Here is a 22060-nt window from a genome sequence, read left to right on the forward strand (position 1 = left end):
GCCGTCCCCCTTACAGAGCCAGAAGAGCAGAAGAGGTCCGGAAAATCGGCGGCAGAAGACGTCCTGTCTTCAATAAGGTAGCGCACAGCACCGCAGCTGTGCGCCATTGCTCTCAGCACACTTCACACTCCGGTCACTGAGGGTGCAGGGCGCTGGGGGGGGGCGCCCTGAGACGCAATAAAAATACCTTATATGGCAAAAAAAATACATCACATATAGCTCCTGGGCTATATGGATGCATTTAACCCCTGCCAGGATACATAGAAAAACGGGAGATAAGGCCGCCGATAAGGGGGCGGAGCCTATCTCCTCAGCACACTGGCGCCATTTTCCCTCACAGCTCCGTTGGAGGGAAGCTCCCTGGCTCTCCCCTGCAGTCACTACACTACAGAAAGGGTTAAAAAAGAGAGGGGGGCACTAATTAGGCGCAGTATAAACAATACAGCAGCTATAAGGGGAAAAACTCTTATATAAGGTTATCCCTGTGTATATATATATATATAGCGCTTTGGTGTGTGCTGGCAAACTCTCCCTCTGTCTCCCCAAAGGGCTAGTGGGGTCCTGTCCTCTATCAGAGCATTCCCTGTGTGTGTGCTGTATGTCGGTACGTTTGTGTCGACATGTATGAGGAGAAAAATGATGTGGAGACGGAGCAGATTGCCTGTAATAGTGATGTCACCCCCTAGGGGGTCGACACCTGAGTGGATGAACTGTTGGAAGGAATTACGTGACAGTGTCAGCTCTGTATAAAAGACAGTGGTTGACATGAGACAGCCGGCTACTCAGCTTATGCCTGTCCAGACGTCTCATAGGCCGTCAGGGGCTCTAAAGCGCCCGTTACCTCAGATGGCAGATATAGACGCCGACACGGATACTGACTCCAGTGTCGACGTTGAAGAGACAAATGTGACTTCCAGTAGGGCCACACGTTACATGATTGAGGCAATGAAAAATGTTTTACACATTTCTGATAATACAAGTACCACCAAAAAGGGGTATTATGTTCGGTGAGGAAAAACTACCTGTAGTTTTCCTGAATCTGAGAAATTAAATGAGGTGTGTGATGATGCGTGGGTTTCCCCCGATAACTGATAATTTCTAAAATGTTATTGGCATTATATCCTTTCCCGCCAGAGGTTAGGGTGCGTTGGGAAACACCCACTAGGGTGGATAAAGCGCTCACACGCTTGTAAGGGCTCTACTCTCTCCTGAGATGGCCGCCCTTAAGGATCCTGCTGATAGAAAGCAGGAGGGTATCCTAAAATGTATTTACACACATACTGGTGTTATACTGCGACCAGCAATCGCCTCAGCCTGGATGTGCAGTGCTGGGTTGGCGTGGTCGGATTCCCTGACTGAAAATATTGATACCCTAGATAGGGACAGTATATTATTGCCTATAGAGCATTTAAAAGATGCATTTCTATATATGCGTGATGCACAGCGGAATATTTGCCGACTGGCATCAAGTCTAAGTGCGTTGTCCATTTCTACCAGTAGAGGGTTATGGACACGACAGTGGTCAGGTGATGCGGATTTCAAACGGCATTTGGAAGTATTGCCTTATTAAGGAGAGGAGTTATTTGGGGTCGGTCTTTCAGACCTGGTGGCCACGGCAACAGCTGGGAAATCCACGTTTGTACCCCAGGTCGCCTCTCATTATGAGAAGACGCCGTATTATCAGGCGCAGTCTTTTCGTGGACAAGCGGGCAAAAGGTTCCTCATTTCTGCCCCGTGACGGAGGGAGAGGAAAAAGGCTGCAGAAATCAGCCAGTTCCCAGGAACAGAAACCCTCTCCCGCCCCTGCCAAGCCCTCAGTATGACGCTGGGGCTTTACAAGCAGAATCAGGCACGGTGGGGGGCCGTCTCAATGAATATCAGCGCGCAGTGGGCTCACTCGCAAGTAGACCCCTGGATCCTTCAGGTGATATCTCAGGGGTACAAATTGGAATTCGAGACGTCTCCCCCTCGCCGTTTCCTAAAGTCGGCTTTACCGATGTCTCCTTCTGACAGGGAGACAGTTTTGGAAGCCATTCACAAGCTGTATTCCCAGCAGGTGATAATCAAGGTACCCCTCCTGCAACAGGGAACGGGGTATTATTCCACACTGTTGTGGTACCGAAGCCGGACGGCTCGGTGAGACCGATTCTAAATCTAAAATCTTTGAACACTTACATACAGAGGTTCAAATTCAAGATTGAGTCACTCAGAGCAGTGATTGCGAACCTGGAAGAAGGGGACTACATGATGTCTCGGGACATCAAGGATGCTTACCTTCATGTCCAAATTTACCCTTCTCACCAAGGGTACCTCAGGTTTATGGTACAGAACTGTCACTATCAGTTCAGACGCTGCCGTATGGATGGTCCACGGCACCCCGGGTCTTTACCAAGGTAATGGCCGAAATGATGATATTCCTTCGAAGGAAGGGAATTTTAGTTATCCCTTACTTGGACGATTCCCTGATAAGGGTAAGATCCAGGGAACAGTTGGAGGTCGGTGTAGCACTATCTCAGGTAGTGTTGCGGCAGCACGATTGGATTCTCAATATTCCAAAATCGCAGCTGGTTCCGACGACTCGTCTTCTGTTCCTAGGGATGATCCTGGACACAGTCCAGAAAAAGGTGTTTCTCCCGGAGGAGAAAGCCAGGGAGTTATCCGAGCTAGTCAGGAACCTCCTAAAACCGAGCCAAGTCTCAGTGCATCAATGCACAAGGGTTCTGGGTAAAATGGTGGCTTCCTACGAAGCAATCCCATTCGGCAGATTCCACGCAAGAACTTTCCAGTGGGACCTGCTGGACAAATGGTCCGGGTCGCATCTTCAGATGCATCAGCGGATAACCCTGTCACCAAGAACAAGGGTGTCCCTCCTGTGGTGGTTGCAGAGTGCTCATCTTCTAGAGGGCCGCAGATTCGGCATTCAGGACTGGGTCCTGGTGACCACGGATGCCAGCCTGCGAGGCTGGGGAGCAGTCACACAGGGAAGGAATTTCCAGGGCTTATGGTCAAGCCTGGAGACATCACTTCACATAAATATCCTGAAGCTAAGGGCCATTTACAATGCTCTAAGCTTAGCAAGACCTCTGCTTCAAGGTCAGCCGGTGTTGATCCAGTCGGACAACATCACGGCAGTCACCCACGTAAACAGACAGGGTGGCACAAGAAGCAGGAGGGCAATGGCAGAAGCTGCAAGGATTCTTCGCTGGGCGGAAAATCATGTGATAGCACTGTCAGCAATTCCGGGAGTGGACAACTGGGAAGCAGACTTCCTCAGCAGACACGACCTCCACCCGGGAGAGTGGGGACTTCACCCAGAAATCTTCCACATGATTATAAACCGTTGGGAAAAACTCGACAGGTATTGCGCCAGGTCAAGGGACCCTCAGGCAATAGCTGTAGACGCTCTGGTAACACCGTGGGTGTACCAGTCAGTGTATGTGTTCCCTCATCTGCCTCTCATACCCAAGGTACTGAGATTGATAAGATGGAGAGGAGTAAGCACTATATTCGTGGCTCCGGATTGGCCAAGAAGGACTTGGTAACCGGAACTTCAAAAGATGCTCACGGAGGATCCGTGGCCTCTACCTCTAAGAAGGGACCTGCTTCAGCAAGGACCCTGTCTGTTCCAAGACTTACCGCGACTGCATTTGACGGCATGGCGGTTGAACGCCGGATCCTGAAGGAAAAAAGGCATTCCGGATGAGGTCATCCCTATCCTGATTAAAGCCAGGAAGGATGTAACCGCAAAACATTATCACCGCATTTGGCAAAAATATGTTGCGTGGTGCGAGGCCAGTAAGGCCCGACGGAGGAAATTCAACTGGGTCGATTCCTACATTTCCTGCAAACAGGAGTGTCTATGGGCCTGAAATTGGGGTCCATTAAGGTTCAAATTTCGGCCCTGTCAATTTTCTTCCAAAAAGAACTAGCTTCAGTCCCTGAAGTTCAGACGTAAAAGGGGTACTGCATATACAGCCTCCTTTTGTGCCTCCAGTGGCACCTTGGGATCTCAATGTAGTTTTTGGGTTCCAAAAAGTCACATTGGTTTGAACCACTTAAATCTGTGGAGTTAAAATATCTCACATGGAAAGTGGTCATGCTGTTGGCCCTGGCCTGGGCCAGGCGCGTGTCAGAATTGGCGGCTTTATCCTGTAAAAGCCCTTATCTGATTTTCCATTCGGACAGGGCGGAATTGAGGACTCGTCCTCAGTTTCTCCCTAAGGTGGTTTCAGCGTTTCACCTGAACCAACCTATTGTGGTGCCTGCGGCTACTAGGGACTTGGAGGACTCCAAGTTGCTAGACGTTATCAGGGCCCTGAAAATATATATTTCCAGGACGGCTGGAGTCAGAAAATCTGACTCGCTGTTTATCCTGTATGCACCCAACAAGCTGGGTGCTCCTGCTTCTAAGCAGACTATTGCTCGTTGGAATTGTAATACAATTCAGCTTGCACATTCTGTGGCAGGCCTGCCACAGCCAAAAATCTGTAAATGCCCACTCCACAAGGAAGATGGGCTCATCTTGGGCGGCTGCCCGAGGGGACTCTGCTTTATAACTTTGCCGAGCAGCTACTTGGTCAGGAGCAAATACGTTTGTAAAATTCTACAAAATTGATACCCTGGCTGAGGAGGACCTGGAGTTCTCTCATTTGGTGCTGCAGAGTCATCCGCACTCTCCCGCCCGTTTGGGAGCTTTGGTATAATCCCCATGGTCCTTTCGGAGTTCCCAGCATCCACTAGGACGTCAGAGAAAATAAGAATTTACTTACCGATAATTCTATTTCTCATAGTCCGTAGTGGATGCTGGGCGCCCATCCCAAGTGCGGATTGTCTGCAATACTTGTACATAGTTACAAAACTCGGGTTATTATTGTTGTGAGCCATCTTTTCAGAGGCTCCTCTGTTATCATGCTGTTAACTGGGTTCAGATCACAGGTTGTACGGTGTGATTGGTGTGGCTGGTATGAGTCTTACCCGGGATTCAAAATCCTTCCTTATTGTGTACGCTCGTCCGGGCACAGTATCCTAACTGAGGCTTGGAGGAGGGTCATAGGGGGAGGAGCCAGTGCACACCAGCTAGTCTTAAAGCTTTTACTTTTGTGCCCAGTCTCCTGCGGAGCCGCTATTCCCCATGGTCCTTTCGGAGTTCCCAGCATCCACTACGGACTATGAGAAATAGAATTATCGGTAAGTAAATTCTTAATTTTTTTTTTTACGGGTGAAAAAGCCTGTATATTATCAATCAGTTTATTTAATTTTTTTAATTAAATTGTCTCACAAAATCTGAGGATTCTCCAGTGGTTGGTTAATTTTTCCCATACATCTATGTGGTACATTTTGACAATGTTTTCTTCCATGTCTGTATCTCTCCTGTGGTTTGCACCGATACTAGAGGTTCCCGAACGTGGCCCTCAAGGCACCCCAACAGTCCAGGTTTTAGGTATATCCCTGGCTCAGCACAGATGGCTAAATCAAATTGACTAGGGCACAGGTTCTCAAACTTGGTCCTCAGGACCCCACACAGTGCATGTTTTGTAGGTAACCCAGCAGGTGCACAGGTGTATTAATTACTCACTGACACATTGTTAAAGGTCCACAGGTGGAGCTAATTATTTCACTGGGGATTCTGTGAGGAGACCTGCAAAACATGCACTGTGTGGGGTCCTGAGGACCGAGTTTGAGAACCACTGGACTAGGGTGCTAATTTAAGTCACCTGTGGCCAAGCATGGATACATTTAAAACCAGGACAGTTGGGGTGCCTTGAGGACTGCGTTTGGGAACCTCTGACCTATCCAATTTTATGTTGTGCAGTATATGTTATATGCTATAACTCTATTGTTGTAGGAAGTGAAGCTAAAGGAGAAGCTTACCAGAAACAGAAAGCATACATAGAGCCCTATGTGCAGGATGCCGGAAGGTAATATGCCTTGCTATTTCCTACTAACAGTTGTTAATGCAGGCATCGGGATGGTATTCTCCTGCATACTGTGTATGATGAGTACCACCAAGTAGAAAAACATGCTGACCTACCTCTTTGGGTTGAGTGATGGTCAGGTTGTAATTATTCCTGATGATGTTGGGTTATTGATGTGCAGTGGGCAGCAGGATTGTATTCAAACTATGAGCACACATTGACACTACAGCAAATAATTAATCACTGGATTTTTTCCCCATTAAAGTACCCATTAAATACTCTGTACTAATGAACAGCTTAGTTACATAGTACATTTTGATAATTTGCAATACAATCTGTTGCATTTAAATAGAACGTTGATTTTAAATGCACATGAGGCAAAGCTTTGACCTGCATGAATTTCTAAAAGTTTTGAATAAAACAATCAAAATCTACATTTATTTAGAGTTTTTCAGGCAGGGTGCTGATCACTGAGAAGGGCACATTTTAATTTAAAAGGGCATATGGTCACGAGTTGTTGCTACAGCTGTGTGGCGTATTGTGAATTCTGGCAACTAATGTGTAGCCCAGTAGTATATGGTATGTAGTATTTAAATCTTTCCATGTAATTCCCCCACATGCCATCAGACCACCGCATATGCTCCTCAGACCTCCCACCAAGTCACCAGGCAACCTCACATATACAGTACCCCTTTCAATGTCCCTCAAACCTCCCCACATGTATCTTCAATGCTCACCAGACCTCAGGCCTGACACCCCACTCCTGTAGAGAATGCATTTCTATTATATTGTAAACAACTCCATAGTAACCAGTCAAAACTATGACCTGTTCTGAAGGTATAAATAAACATAAAGTGCTTAGGGCCTGATTCAGAAATGGACGCTAACAATGTTGGATGCTGTGGAGTGGGGGTTTTTTTTTACCACTGCGCATGCGTCGCAATAGTCTTGTGATGGCGTTGCAGTGAGGATTTATTTGCAAAGTGATTGACAGACAGGGAGCATTTGTGGGCACTAATGGGGGGGGAAGCTGGTGACGACTGAAATGCAGGCATGTCACAACTGTTCTGGGGTGTGTCACAGCTTGTGACACTGATCCCGTACAGAGTAAAATTTGCTCCAACATCTTACCTCGGACGGCCATGTTGTGCAACCATAGGGGTTACGCTGCTCATACACCTAAATATTTATTGTCAGATCTGTCTGGTTGGAATGAAAACCTGGTAATGGATGAGCGCAAATAACAATTGACCATTTGCTCCTAAATGCTGTAAAACTGACAAAAATGGTCATTCAGACCAATTGTTTAAATCAAATGGATTTAACCAATTTGTCTGACCATTTTTGTCTGTTTTCCAGTGTTTGGGCCCAAATGGTCAATTGTCATTTGCTCTCATCCATTACCAGATTTTCATTCCAACCGGCCAAATCAGAAAATAAATCTTTAGGTGTATGGGCAGCTTTACTCGTAAGGTCAAGCAGCAAATCTGAGACATCGCCAGTTGGCGTCTCAACATAAATCCCTGCCAGTGCGCCATTTGCATATTTCCGCATAAAACGCTGCGTACAAGATCGCAGCTACAACGGTATTTACAGCCGTTTTTGAGTCTGGCCCTTAGAACATTAAAAGCATCACAGAGCAAATGCCTGTCTGTTATCAGTCCATCTGTGTCTATCTAACTGGAATTACAGGCTTAATTCTAAGCAATTTCTTTGATTTGGTTTTCAGAAAAAAGCCTGCTTTGGATTTCCCTCATACTGAGGTAGTGCGGAACAAGGAGGAGAGGAGGAAACTCCTCGGGCACACTTGTAAGGAATGTCAGCTAGTAAGTAACTGTTGCTCTCTCATGAGTTCAAGTATTTTCCTACATAACTCCCTACTTTGCTCTTTGAAACAATTAAGTTGCGCTTCTCCTAAAAACATTTGTTTTCTTATTATTGTCTACTTACTAAATGAATGGTTTATTTGACTGGAAAGCTATTTTTCATAGTACATGAATCAACGGCAATTTGACACTATTCTTGACACATTTTGGGACATATTCATTATCCTTAAATTGTCCTAATTTTATCAAATTGTATTTTTTGTTTTTGTTAAATCCTCATTCGTCAAAGCTGTAACAAAGGAGATATGACTTATATCTCCTTTGTTACAGACTGTTTCGATGAGTTTGGAAGTGAAACTATTTGCCATCCTGAGATGGCATTCAGTTTCAAGAATATGCCCTCAAGCTGTATGCTGCCCTGTTTACAGCCGGGCTGACAGTCCATGGCAGCAGGGGAAGGAAGGTGGGTAGGTGAGGGGGCCAAGGCTGCAGCAGCGCTCACCCCTGTAGTCAGTCCAGGTGGGAGAAGTGAGGGGTCTGCAGCTGAGCCCTCACTCATGGAACTGACGATCCTAGCAGGGGAGATGAGGGGGCCACCCCATTACGGTCACTGCCGCACGTCACTCACGGGTAAAAGGCTGGGGGGTGGGGGGAGCACGGAGGGTGATCGACAGTGGCAGGGGCAGGGTCTGCAATGTAGCTGCGGGGTGCGTGGAGGTGGGGTGTTTATAACTAAGCTGCAGAGTTAGCGGTGGAGGGGGGGCTGTAATTATAGCTGCGGAGGGGTGGGTGTTTATTACTATCTGCTGCGGGGTTAGCGGAGGAGGGCACAGATGCCGGCAGCGAATACATGCTAAAGACGCATGCGCAGTGTGAGGAAGTCATTATAGACGCCTCAGTTGCAGGGAGAAAAATAATCACTTTTCTGAAAAACTGCTTCGCAAAAAAAAAATTTCGGAAGTGATATTTGTATATGGGAGGCATGATGAATTTCGAAAATATTGTGACATGGAAGCATGAGAACTGAAAATAAAAAAAATGTCATGATGAATATGCCCCTATGAAAAATAATCCTTATTCAATATTTGAAAAAAACAACAGGTGCTGTAATACAGTATTTGAGATTCCTCTGTGCGTGTTTATTAGGGTTTTTGCTCCTTGGGGTGAAGAAATGAGGGATGTCTAGGACTTTTGAGATTTCATGTATTGCAGACTTATTAGTGGACATTGTTTTAAAATAAAAAGCCTGTTGAAGAGGTATAGCTCTACTTTACTGACTTAATGCAATCACAGCATGCGCTTGACTCGCACTCTTCTCTGTGATTCAAGCCCCACCCACCCCATTATTTTGGCTGAAGGTTAAGCGTCAGGACCCCCCTTTACCTTTTTCTTTTTTGTGAACACCTGTAACGAACTTTGGGCCCTGCTTTCCTCACTGAGCATATTTTGCCATGTGACCCTCGTGATGTATGCTCATTTAGATATAGTACGATGCTTTTGTTTCAATAAAAAATAATAATACTGTTGATATAATTGCACAAGTGGCAGGCAAACTTAAACCAGTAGGAGATATTTTAGGAAAAGAGTTATGCAGGGTACACATTAGAGCGACTGGGATTCGTTCCGACGACGGAATGAATCCCCGTCAACCCAGATCGTGTGTACACACTGGTGAGCTGCTAATGAAGGACAAAATAAATATGTTCCATCCTTCATTAGCATAGTACAGGACACTAGCGACAACGCTTGGTTGGATATTCAGCACATCCACCCAAGCTCTGTCTTTAGCGAGCACGGGAGCGTGTAATCCCCCGTACACACTGAGAGATGTAGGCAATATGTAGTTCCGAAAAGACAGACATTGCTCTAATGTGTACCCCGCTTTAGAATAAAAATAATTTCTCTCCAAGGTAACTGCATTACAGAAATGAGTGAAAGAATGCCTTTCTTCCAAGACAGGAAATTCAATTGACTAGTATAAAAATATAAAATAATCTTTTGCCTTCTGAACAATGGATGCACGTAGGTCGCATATGCTGTACGCTCATGCTGTGCAAGAGCAGATTAGGGGCCCGAGAGGCTCCAGTGCCATTGCTGGGCCTCTACCTAAATTTTGCACTGTTCCACCCCTACCACATGAGATTCATAATTATGCCTCTGGCAGTAAAAGGTCTTACAGGGACATATTAACAAAGGAGGATCTACACAGCTCAGAAATTGAAGGAATTAATTATGAAGTCATTAGTATACTTCTGTATAACAACGAAAGGCTACCAAAATGTTGTAGCACTAATTGTGCACAAGTTTCTACCAATTATCTATATTTGTTCTATACTTTGCGACCACAAGGATTGTAGTACCTTTCTCTAACGTCCTAGTGGATGCTGGGGACTCCGTCAGGACCATGGGGAATAGCGGCTCCGCGGGAGTCGGCACAAAAGCAAGCTTTTAGGATCACATGGTGTGTACTGGCTCCTCCCCCTATGACCCTCCTCCAAGCCTCAGTTAGGTTTTTGTGCCCGTCCGAGCAGGGTGCAATCTAGGTGGCTCTCCTAAAGAGCTGCTTAGAAAAAGTTTTTAGGTTTATTATTTTCAGTGAGTCCTGCTGGCAACAGGCTCACTGCATCGAGGGACTTAGGGGAGAGATTTTCAACTCACCTGCGTGCAGGATGGATTGGAGTCTTAGGCTACTGGACATAGCTTCAGAGGGAGTCGGAACACAGGTCACCCTGGGGTTCGTCCCGGAGCCGCGCCGCCGATCCCCCTTACAGATGCTGAAGATCGAGGGTCCGGAAACAGGCGGCAGAAGGCTCTTCAGCCTTCATGAAGGTAGCGCACAGCACTGCAGCTGTGCGCCATTGTTGCTACACACTTCACACTGAACGGTCACGGAGGGTGCAGGGCGCTGCTGGGGGCGCCCTGGGCAGCAATATTTAATACCTTTGATGGCAAAGAATACATCACATATAGCCATTGAGGCTATATGTATGTATTTAACCCAGGCCAGATATCTCAAAACCCGGGAGAAAAGCCCGCCGAAAAGGGGGCAGGGCTTATTCTCCTCAGCACACAGCGCCATTTTCCTGCTCAGCTCCGCTGTGAGGAAGGCTCCCAGGACTCTCCCCTGCACTGCACTACAGAAACAGGGTAACAAAGAGAAGGGGGGCATATTTTGGCGATATTTATATAATTAAAGCGCATATAACAAAAACAACACCTTTTAGGGTTGTTTATATACATTTTATAGCGCTTTTGGTGTGTGCTGGCAAACTCTCCCTCTGTCTCCCCAAAGGGCTAGTGGGGTCCTGTCTTCGATAAGAGCATTCCCTGTGTGTCTGCTGTGTGTCGGTACGTGTGTGTCGACATGTATGAGGACGATGTTGGTGTGGAGGCGGAGCAATTGCCGGTAATGGTGATGTCACCCCCTAGGGAGTCGACACCGGAATGGATGGCTTTAATTATGGAATTACGTGATAATGTTAGTACATTACAAAAGTCAGTTGACGAAATGAGACGGCCGGAAAACCAGTTAGTACCTGCTCAGGCGTCTCAGACACCGTCAGGGGCTGTAAAACGTCCCTTACCTCAGTCAGTCGACACAGGTACCGACACAGATGAATCTAGTGTCGACGGTGAAGAAACAAACGTATTTTCCAATAGGGCCACACGTTATATGATCACGGCAATGAAGGAGGCTTTGCAGATCTCTGATACTGCAGGTACCTCAAAAAGGGGTATTATGTGGGGGGTGAAAAAACTACCTGTAGCTTTTCCAGAATCAGAGGAATTGAATGACGTGTGTGATGAAGCGTGGGTTAACCCAGATAGAAAACTGCTAATTTCTAAGAAGTTATTGGCATTATACCCTTTCCCACCAGAGGTTAGGGCGCGCTGGGAAACACCCCCTAGGGTGGATAAAGCGCTCACACGTTTATCAAAACAAGTGGCGTTGCCGTCTCCAGATACGGCCGCCCTCAAGGATCCAGCAGATTGGAGGCTGGAAACTACCCTGAAGAGTATATACACGCATACTGGTGTTATACTCCGACCAGCAATAGCCTCAGCCTGGATGTGCAGTGCTGGGGTAGTGTGGTTGGATTCCCTGACTGAAAATATTGATACCCTGGATAGGGACAGTATTTTATTGACTCTAGAGCAATTAAAGGATGCGTTTCTTTATATGCGAGATGCTCAGAGGGATGTTTGCACTCTGGCATCGAGAGTAAGTGCGATGTCCATATCTGCCAGAAGAAGTTTATGGACGCGACAGTGGTCAGGTGATGCGGATTCCAAAAGGCATATGGAAGTATTGCTATATAAAGGAGAGGAATTATTTGGGGTTGGTCTATCGGATCTGGTGGCCACGGCAACTGCCGGCAAATCCACTTTTTTACCTCAGACCCCCTCCCAACAGAAAAAGACACCGTCTTTTCAGCCGCAGTCCTTTCGCTCCTATAAAAACAAGCGGGCAAAAGGACAGTCTTATCTGCCACGAGGCAGAGGAAAGGGTAAGAGAGGGCAGCAAGCAGCCCCTGCCCAGGACCAGAAGCCCGCCCCGGGTTCTACAAAGCCATCAGCATGACGCTGGGGCTTTACAAGCGGACTCAGGAGCGGTGGGGGGTCGACTAAAGATTTTCAGCAATCAGTGGGCTCGCTCACAGGTGGACCCGTGGATCCTGCAGATAGTATCTCAGGGTTACATGTTGGAATTCGAAAGATCTCCCCCTCGCCGTTTCCTAAAGTCTGCTTTACCAACGTCTCCCTCAGAAAGGGCGACGGTATTGGAAGCCATTCACAAGCTGTATTCTCAGCAGGTGATAGTCAAGGTACCCCTCCTACAACAGGGAAAGGGGTATTATTCCACACTATTTGTGGTACCGAAGCCGGACGGTTCGGTAAGACCTATTCTAAATCTGAAATCCTTGAACCTGTACATACAGAAATTCAAGTTCAAGATGGAGTCACTAAGAGCAGTGATAGCGAATCTGGAAGAAGGGGACTTCATGGTGTCCCTGGACATAAAAGATGCTTATCTGCATGTCCCAATTTACCCCTCACACCAAGGGTATCTCAGGTTCGTGATACAAGACTGTCATTATCAGTTTCAAACGCTGCCGTTTGGGTTGTCCACGGCACCTCGGGTCTTTACCAAGGTAATGACCGAAATGATGGTTCTTCTACGAAGAAAAGGCGTATTAATTATCCCTTACTTGGACGATCTCCTGATAAGGGCAAAGTCCAGAGAACAGCTGGAAGTCGGTGTAGCACTAACCCAAGTAGTGCTTCAACAACACGGGTGGATTCTGAATCTTCCAAAATCTCAATTGTCCCCGACAACACGTCTGCTGTTCCTGGGAATGATTCTGGACACGGTTCAGAAAAAGGTGTTTCTCCCGGAGGAGAAAGCAAGGGAGTTATCCGAACTTGTCAGGAACCTCCTAAAACCAGGAAATGTGTCAGTACATCAATGCACAAGAGTCCTGGGAAAGATGGTGGCTTCTTACGAAGCAATTCCATTCGGCAGATTCCATGCACGAATATTTCAGTGGGATCTGCTGGACAAATGGTCCGGATCGCATCTGCACATGCATCAGCGGATAACACTGTCACCAAGGACAAGGTTGTCTCTCCTGTGGTGGTTGCAGAGTGCCCATCTGTTAGAGGGCCGCAGGTTCGGCATACAGGACTGGGTCCTGGTGACTACGGATGCCAGCCTACGGGGCTGGGGAGCAGTCACACAGGGAAGAAACTTCCAGGGTGTATGGTCAAACCTGGAGACGTCTCTTCACATAAATATACTAGAGCTAAGAGCGATCTACAATGCTCTAAGCTTGGCGAAACCGCTGCTTCAGGGTCAGCCGGTGTTGATCCAGTCGGACAACATCACGGCAGCCGCCCACGTAAACAGACAAGGCGGCACGAGAAGCAGAAGAGCAATGACAGAAGCTGCAAGGATTCTTCGCTGGGCGGAAAATCATGTCATAGCACTGTCAGCAGTGTTCATCCCGGGAGTGGACAACTGGGAAGCAGACTTCCTCAGCAGACACGACCTTCACCCGGGAGAGTGGGGACTTCATCCGGAAGTTTTCCACATGATTGTGAACCATTGGGAAAAACCAAAGGTGGACATGATGGCGTCTCGCCTCAACAAAAAACTGGACAGATATTGCGCCAGGTCAAGAGACCCTCAGGCAATAGCTGTGGACGCTCTGGTAACACCGTGGGTGTACCAGTCAGTGTATGTGTTTCCTCCTCTGCCTCTCATACCAAAGGTACTGAGAATTATACGGAAAAGGGGAGTAAGAACAATACTAGTGGCTCCGGATTGGCCAAGAAGAACTTGGTATCCGGAACTTCAAGAGATGCTCACGGAAGATCCGTGGCCTCTATCTCTAAGAAGGGATCTGCTTCAGCAGGGACCTTGTATGTTCCAAGACTTACCGCGACTGCGTTTGACGGCATGGCGGTTGAACGCCGGATTCTAAAAGAAAAGGGCATTCCAGAGGAAGTTATTCCTACCTTGATTAAAGCTAGGAAGGAAGTGACCGCACAACATTATCACCGCATTTGGAGAAAATATGTTGCGTGGTGTGAGGCCAAGAAGGCCCCAACGGAAGAATTTCAATTGGGTCGATTCCTACATTTCCTGCAGGCAGGATTGACTATGGGCCTCAAATTGGGGTCTATTAAAGTTCAAATTTCGGCCTTATCAATCTTCTTCCAGAAAGAATTAGCTTCAGTGCCTGAAGTACAAACTTTTGTCAAGGGTGTACTACATATACAACCCCCAATTGTGCCTCCAGTGGCACCGTGGGATCTAAACGTAGTTTTGGAATTTCTCAAATCTCATTGGTTTGAGCCTCTCAAATCGGTAGATTTGAAGTATCTTACATGGAAAGTAACCATGCTATTGGCCCTGGCTTCAGCCAGGAGAGTTTCAGAGTTGGCGGCTTTATCGTACAAAAGCCCATATCTGATTTTCCATTCGGACAGGGCAGAACTGCGGACACGTCCTCATTTTCTCCCTAAGGTGGTTTCGGCTTTTCACTTGAACCAGCCTATTGTGGTGCCTGCGGCTACTAGCGACTTGGAGGACTCCAAGTTACTGGACGTTGTCAGAGCATTGAAAATATATATTTCAAGGACAGCTGGAGTCAGAAAATCTGACTCGTTGTTTATCTTGTATGCACCCAACAAGATGGGTGCTCCTGCGTCTAAGCAGACGATTGCTCGTTGGATCTGTAGCACAATTCAACTTGCACATTCTGTGGCAGGCCTGCCACAGCCTAAAACTGTAAAAGCCCACTCCACAAGGAAGGTGGGCTCATCTTGGGCGGCTGCCCGAGGGGTCTCGGCATTACAACTTTGCCGAGCAGCTACGTGGTCAGGGGAGAACACGTTTGTAAAATTTTACAAATTTGATACTCTGGCTAAAGAGGACTTGGAGTTCTCTCATTCGGTGCTGCAGAGTCATCCGCACTCTCCCGCCCGTTTGGGAGCTTTGGTATAATCCCCATGGTCCTGACGGAGTCCCCAGCATCCACTAGGACGTTAGAGAAAATAAGAATTTACTTACCGATAATTCTATTTCTCGTAGTCCGTAGTGGATGCTGGGTGCCCATCCCAAGTGCGGATTGTCTGCATTACTTGTACATAGTTATTGTTACAAAAATCGGGTTATTATTGTTGTGAGCCATCGTTTTTTTAAGAGGCTACTTCTTTGTTATCATACTGTTAACTGGGTTCAGATCACAAGTTGTACGGTGTGATTGGTGTGGCTGGTATGAGTCTTACCCGGGATTCAAGATCCTTCCTTATTGTGTACGCTCGTCCGGGCACAGTACCTAACTGAGGCTTGGAGGAGGGTCATAGGGGGAGGAGCCAGTACACACCATGTGATCCTAAAAGCTTGCTTTTGTGCCCTGACTCCTGCGGAGCCGCTATTCCCCATGGTCCTGACGGAGTCCCCAGCATCCACTACGGACTACGAGAAATAGAATTATCGGTAAGTAAATTCTTATTTTCTAGTGTACATTACTACACATTTGTGTCCAGTTGCTTGCATTTTCATAAATCCTGGAAATGTGGTATATACAGTGTGCATCAGAATTTCACCACATATTATTTAAGTAAGAAAATAAATAGCTGGAACGAAGTGTATTTGCATCAGATTGCTTTAAAGGCATCCAGTGTTTGGATTACGTGGTATGCTTGTTTTACATTTAATATAAATGTATTTCTTATCTTGTACAAGGTACGTGGCAAGTATACATGCAGTAAATGAAAACATCTCCTCTATGAAATCTGTGTTTAGCATACCAAGACATTATTATTATTATTATTATTATTATTATTATTATTATTATTTTCTCTAACGTCCTAGTGGATGCTGGGGACTCCGTAAGGACCATGGGGAATAGACGGGCTCCGCAGGAGATTGGGCACTCTAAGAAAGATTTAGTACTACTGGTGTGCACTGGCTCCTCCCTCTATGCCCCTCCTCCAGACCTCAGTTAGGATCTGTGCCCGGAAGGAGCTGGGTGCATTTTAGTGAGCTCTCCTGAGCTTGCTATTAAGAAAGTATTTTAGTTAGGTTTTTTATTTTCAGAAAGCTTCTGCTGGCAACAGACTCTCTGCTACGTGGGACTGAGGGGAGAGAAGCAAACCTACTAACTGCGGCTAGGTTGCGCTTCTTAGGCTACTGGACACCATTAGCTCCAGAGGGATCGAACACAGGAACTTAACCTTGGTCGTCCGTTCCCGGAGCGCGCCGCCGTCCCCCCTCGCAGAGCCAGAAGCCGGCGGGTTGAAGCAAGAAGACGTCAAAATCGGCGGCAGAAGACTCCTGTCTTCATATGAGGTAGCGTACAGCACGGCAGCTGTGCGCCATTGCTCCCACACACGCCGGTCACTGTAGGGTGCAGGGCGCAGGGGGGGGCGCCCTGGGCCGCAATTGAGTACCTCCTGGCAAAAAGCAGAATATATACAGCTGGGCACTGTAATATGTATGAGCCCCCGCCATTATTTTTACACAAAATCGCGGGACAGAAGCCCGCCGCTGAGGGGGCGGGGCTTCTTCCTCAGCACTCACCAGCGCCATTTTCTCTCCACAGCTCCGCTGAGAAGAGGCTCCCCAGGCTCTCCCCTGCAGACTCACGGTAGAAAGAGGGTAAAAAGAGAGGGGAGGCACATAAATTTAGCGCATTAATCATATATACAGCAGCTACTGGGTAAACACTAAGTTACTGTGTAATTCCTGGGTTATATAGCGCTGGGGTGTGTGCTGGCATACTCTCTCTCTGTCTCTCCAAAAGGCCTTGTGGGGGTCCTGTCCTCATATAGAGCATCCCCTGTGTGTGTGGTGTGTCGGTACGCTTGTGTCGACATGTTTGACGAGGAGGGCTATGTGGAGGCAGAGCAGGTGCAGATGAATGACGTGTCTCCGCCGACGGCGCCGACACCTGATTGGATGGATATGTGGAAGGTGTTAAATGATAATGTAAACTCCTTGCATAAAAGGTTGGATAAAGCTGATGCCTTGGGACAGTCGGGGTCTCAGCCCATGCCTGATCCTACAGCGCAGAGGCCGTCAGGGTCTCAGAAGCGCCCACTATCCCAAATTGTTGACACAGATATCGACACGGATTCTGACTCCAGTGTCGATGGCGATGATGCAAAATTGCAGCCTAAAATGGCTAAAGCCATCCGCTACATGATTATAGCAATGAAGGATGTATTGCACATATCAGAGGTAAACCCTGTCCCTGACAAGAGGGTTTATATGTTTGGGGAGAAAAAGCAAGAGGTGACTTTTCCCCCTTCACATGAGTTAAATGAGTTATGTGAAAAAGCGTGGGATTCCCCTGATAGGAAAGTGCTGATTTCCAAAAGGTTACTTATGGCGTACCCTTTCCCGCCAACGAACAGGATGCGCTGGGAATCCTCCCCTAGGGTAGACAAAGCTCTGACACGCTTATCTAAGAAGGTGGCCCTGCCGTCAAAGGATACGGCCTCCCTAAAGGATCCTGCGGATAGGAAGCAGGAAAGTATCCTGAAGTCTGTTTATACACATTCAGGTACTCTACTGAGGCCGGCAATTGCGTCGGCCTGGATGTGTAGTGCTGTAGCAGCATGGACAGATAATCTGTCCGAGGAACTGGATACCTTGGACAAGGATACTATTTTACTGACCCTGGGGCATATAAAAGACGCTGTCCTATATATGAAGGATGCCCAGAGGGACATTTGCCTACTGGGCTCTAGAATAAATGCAATGTCAATTTCTGCCAGAAGGGTCCTGTGGACTCGGCAATGGACAGGTGATGCCGACTCCAAAAAGCACATGGAGGTTTTACCTTACAAGGGTGAGGAATTGTTTGGGGACGGTCTCTCGACCTGGTTTCCTCAGCTACGGCTGGGAAGTCAATTTTTTTTGCCATATATTCCCTCACAGCCTAAGAAAGCACCGTATTACCAAATGCAGTCCTTTCGATCACAAAAAAGCAAGAAACAGAGGTGCATCCTTTCTTGCCAGAGGCAGGGGTAGAGGAAAGAAGCTGCACCATACAGCTAGTTCCCAGGAACAGAAGTCCTCCCCGGCTACCGCTAAATCCACCGCATGACGCTGGGGCTCCACAGGTGGAGCCAGGAGCAGTGGGGGCGCGTCTCCGAAATTTCAGCCTCCAGTGGGTTCGCTCACAGGTGGATCCCTGGGCTATACAGATTGTGTCTCAGGGATACAAGCTGGAATTCGAAGTGATGCCCCCTCACCGTTACCTCAAATCGGCCCTGCCAGCTTCCCCCATGGAAAGGGAGGTAGTGTTAGCGGCAATTCACAAGTTATATCTCCAGCAGGTGGTGGTAAAGGTTCCCCTCCTTCAACAGGGAAGGGGATACTATTCCACAATGTTTGTGGTACCGAAACTGGACGGTTCGGTCAGACCAGTGCCAGATTAAGGTCCACATGGGCCTGGAGCTGAAATTTATGAAGGGCCTAATTTGTGAGCCACTGTAGTGGATGTGATCAGTGCTGCAGGGGTGTTACTAGTGATATAGGGGTTGTGACCAATGTTGTGGAGGTATGGTCGGCATAGGGGGTGCAGTGTGTGCTGTAGGGTGTGACTATAACCTGCCTTCAAAAGCCTCTATCCCCCCAATTTGTCCATTCTGTATTATGTGGAAATTGCAGTTTCAGCTTATTTTAAGATAAGCTTTCATATATTTTATCTCCTGTATGTTTGTTACCTGCATTTTATATTGTAGATATTGGTGGTCATTCCGAGTTGTTCTCTCGCTAGCAGTTTTTAACAGCCGTGCAAACGCTATGCCGCCTCCCACTGGGAGTGTATTTTAGCTTAGCAGAAGTGCGAACAAAGGGATCGCAGAGCGGCTACAAAATAATTTTGTGCAGTTTCAGAGTAGCTCCAGACCTACTCCTAGCTTGTGATCACTTCAGACTGTTCAATTCCTGTTTTGACGTCACGAACACGCCCTGCGTTCGGCCAGCCATGCCTCCGTTTCCCCAGCCACGCCTGCGTTTTTATCTGGCACGCCTGCGTTTTTCTGCACACGCCCTGAAAACGGTCAGTTGACACCCAGAAACGCCCACTTCCTGTCAATCACTCTGTGGCCAGCAGAGCGACTGAAAAGCTTCGCTAGACCTTTTATGAAACGACATTGTTTGTTGTAATAGTACGACGCGTGTGCGCATTGCACCGCATGCGCAGACGTGCCGATTTTTTGCCTGATCGCTGCGCTGCTTCCGAAATCTGCTAGCGAACAACTCGGAATGACCCCCATTGTTAAATAAAATGGTGTATAAAAATCTAAAAAAAATATTGGAGTTGTATATGTATTTGTGGAACTCGCCGTAGCTCCTAACTCCAACTAGCACAGTATTTTATTAGATATGCAGTGTTAAAACGTTACACGTGATGTCTTGCCTATTTTTTAATTTCATGTATCATGAATCATTATTGGTCAACTGACCGAGCCGACTGCTAATGCCAACCATTATTTTTTTTTACGTTGATTGTTGATTCTTTAACACTATAAGGCACTTGGGAAGGGATGTAGTTACAATGCCACCAGACGGGAACCCAGCGGTCGAAATACCGATGCCAGAATCCCGAATGGAGACATTATGCTGGCATCAAAATCCAGACGGAGCTCAGGATCCTGGCGTCAAAATACTGCTGCCTGGAATCCCGAACGTTCTTTTAGCAGGACGTGCTTGTGTCCCACCCCGGGGGATGGGAGATTAGGTTTAGGCATTAGAAGGGGGGTTTGGGTTAGGGTGCATTATTATTGATACCTGTGCGCTTACTTCTCCACTTGTTTATTAGATAGATAGATAGATAGACAGACATAATAACTGTATATTAGGAGAGGAAGAAAAGCCGATTTCAGTGTGGGAGCAAGTGGTTCTGGACAGAACTGTGACGGGGAATAGGGCGGGAATATTTGCAATGGATGTGCAGGACGACTAAGCTGTTGGCATACCTCCTAACTTTACCTCCACAGAAGGAGGGACAGCAACGAATGCCTTCGGCACGAGCCCGAATTTAGGGGCGTGACCTCACAGTAAGGGGGCATGGCCTATCAGTTAGGGTGTGGCCTCATGGCAAACGCCGCTATTGAAAACCACGCAGCCCATTTTTGTCATTATGGAGGCATGGACAGTGCTCAGTGAGCTGCTTGCCATGCCCCCTGCCCCTCTCTGTCGGGGAATAGACGCTGTACGCATGCACACAGCATCTATTCACCTCTGCTCTGATCAGAGCAGCGAGTGACGGGGGGGGGGGGGGAATCTCCCAACTTCCCCCACCCGCGAGACACTGCGACCTGCGGGTGGAACAGCAGGACAGACCGTGAAAAACGGACTGTCCCGCCAAAATGGGGACAGTTGGGAGGTATGTGTTGGGGGAGTCGGAAAGAAGCTGCAGTGGGAGAGGGATCATAGCCGCACCTGGAGGTGGTGGTGGTGGAGGGGGCTATGAAGTAGAGGAAATGGTGCCAGCCAGAGGGAATGCGGTCAAGATCCCGCCGGACAGAATCCCGGCGGTCGAAATACCGACATCGGAATCCCGACCGGCACAATCCCGACATATTCTCCCTCCGTGGGTGTCCACGACACCCATAGAGGGAGAATATAATAGTGTGCCGAGTGTAGCGAGGCCCCGTGCCCGCAAGAGGCTGTGTTCCGCTCACCACCCCTGTCGGGATTGTGCTGGTCGGGATTCCGGTGTCGGTATTTTGACCGCCGGGATCCCGTACAGCGGGATTTCGTACTGATCCCAGCCAGAGCAGGGGCGGAGACTGTTAAACTAGTGTGTGTGTGTGTGTGTGTATAGAGATTTGGCAAAAAATTACAAGCTAGACAGCAATACATTACTAGATGGATAGCTAGATAGATAAATAATATATAGATAATATAATTAGGCACATGTTCAGTCAGAGGCAGTGCATACCTTTTCCAGAGGCACTGCAGGACACTGGCATCCCTTCTCTGAGCAGCAGCGGCTGCAGCCCGTCACCTGTGATCAGTAGCTGCTGGGTAGCTCAGTCAAGTGTCAGGGCCGCCTTCACGGAGCAGAGCTGGGTTGGCTGCTGCATTCAGTGCACACTTGCACAGCAGTTATTCAAGCGGTAATGTGGCGGCGGCGCGGACGTAGTTACCATTTCACGGCGGGATGCGATGTCCCGACGGGGCCCTGGATGTGACAGGATGCGGGGTGGGGGGAGGAGGAGGAGGAGATGATGCAACGCCGTCACGATGCTGCCGCGCTGGAGATTCAGATACTGTGCGGCGCAGGGAGGGCTTGTGAAGCCTTCCACTGCGCCGCTATTAGCACAATTATTAAGTCCGTCTTTTCAACCCCGGGCAAGAAAAGCAGGGGAAAGGGGTTTGCTGTTTCAGTGGGCGGGGCCTTAGGCTGCTGTAACAGGAAAGAAAAACATTTCTGTGTACAGCAGCGCAATGCAGCAGATGCTGTGGGCCTATTTTGATGGGGCGGCCTGGAGCTGCAGCTCCATCCGCCCCATTGTTAATCCGGCCCTGGGTCAGACCCATATTGAATTTAAAGTCCCTGAACATTTATCTGAAAAGATTCAAGTTCAAAATGGAATCGCTCAGAGCGGTCATTGCAAGCCTGGAAGAGGGGGATTTTATGGTGTCTCTGGACATCAAGGATGCTTACTTGCATGTCCCCATTTATCCACCTCATCAGGAGTACCTCAGATTTGTGGTACAGGACTGTCATTACCAATTCCAGACGTTGCCGTTTGGGCTCTCCACGGCACCGAGAATATTTACCAAGG

At 47.9% G+C, this 22060-nt stretch overlaps 1 protein-coding gene across 4 annotated transcripts in view; it reads left to right on the forward strand.

Moving 5' to 3' along the window:
* The window catches only part of RBBP8 (RB binding protein 8, endonuclease), a 313130-nt gene that overhangs the window by 257031 nt on the left and 34039 nt on the right, over positions 1 to 22060 (forward strand). For all 4 annotated transcript variants that reach the window (XM_063923586.1, XM_063923585.1, XM_063923587.1 and 1 more), the window contains exons 16-17: positions 5846 to 5918; positions 7645 to 7741. In XM_063923586.1, the coding sequence (XP_063779656.1) occupies positions 5846 to 5918; positions 7645 to 7741 (170 nt within the window). The remainder of the gene's footprint in view (positions 1 to 5845; positions 5919 to 7644; positions 7742 to 22060) is intronic.

The sequence above is a fragment of the Pseudophryne corroboree genome, chromosome 5, assembly GCF_028390025.1.
Source record: "Pseudophryne corroboree isolate aPseCor3 chromosome 5, aPseCor3.hap2, whole genome shotgun sequence".
Lineage (NCBI taxonomy): Eukaryota > Metazoa > Chordata > Amphibia > Anura > Myobatrachidae > Pseudophryne > Pseudophryne corroboree.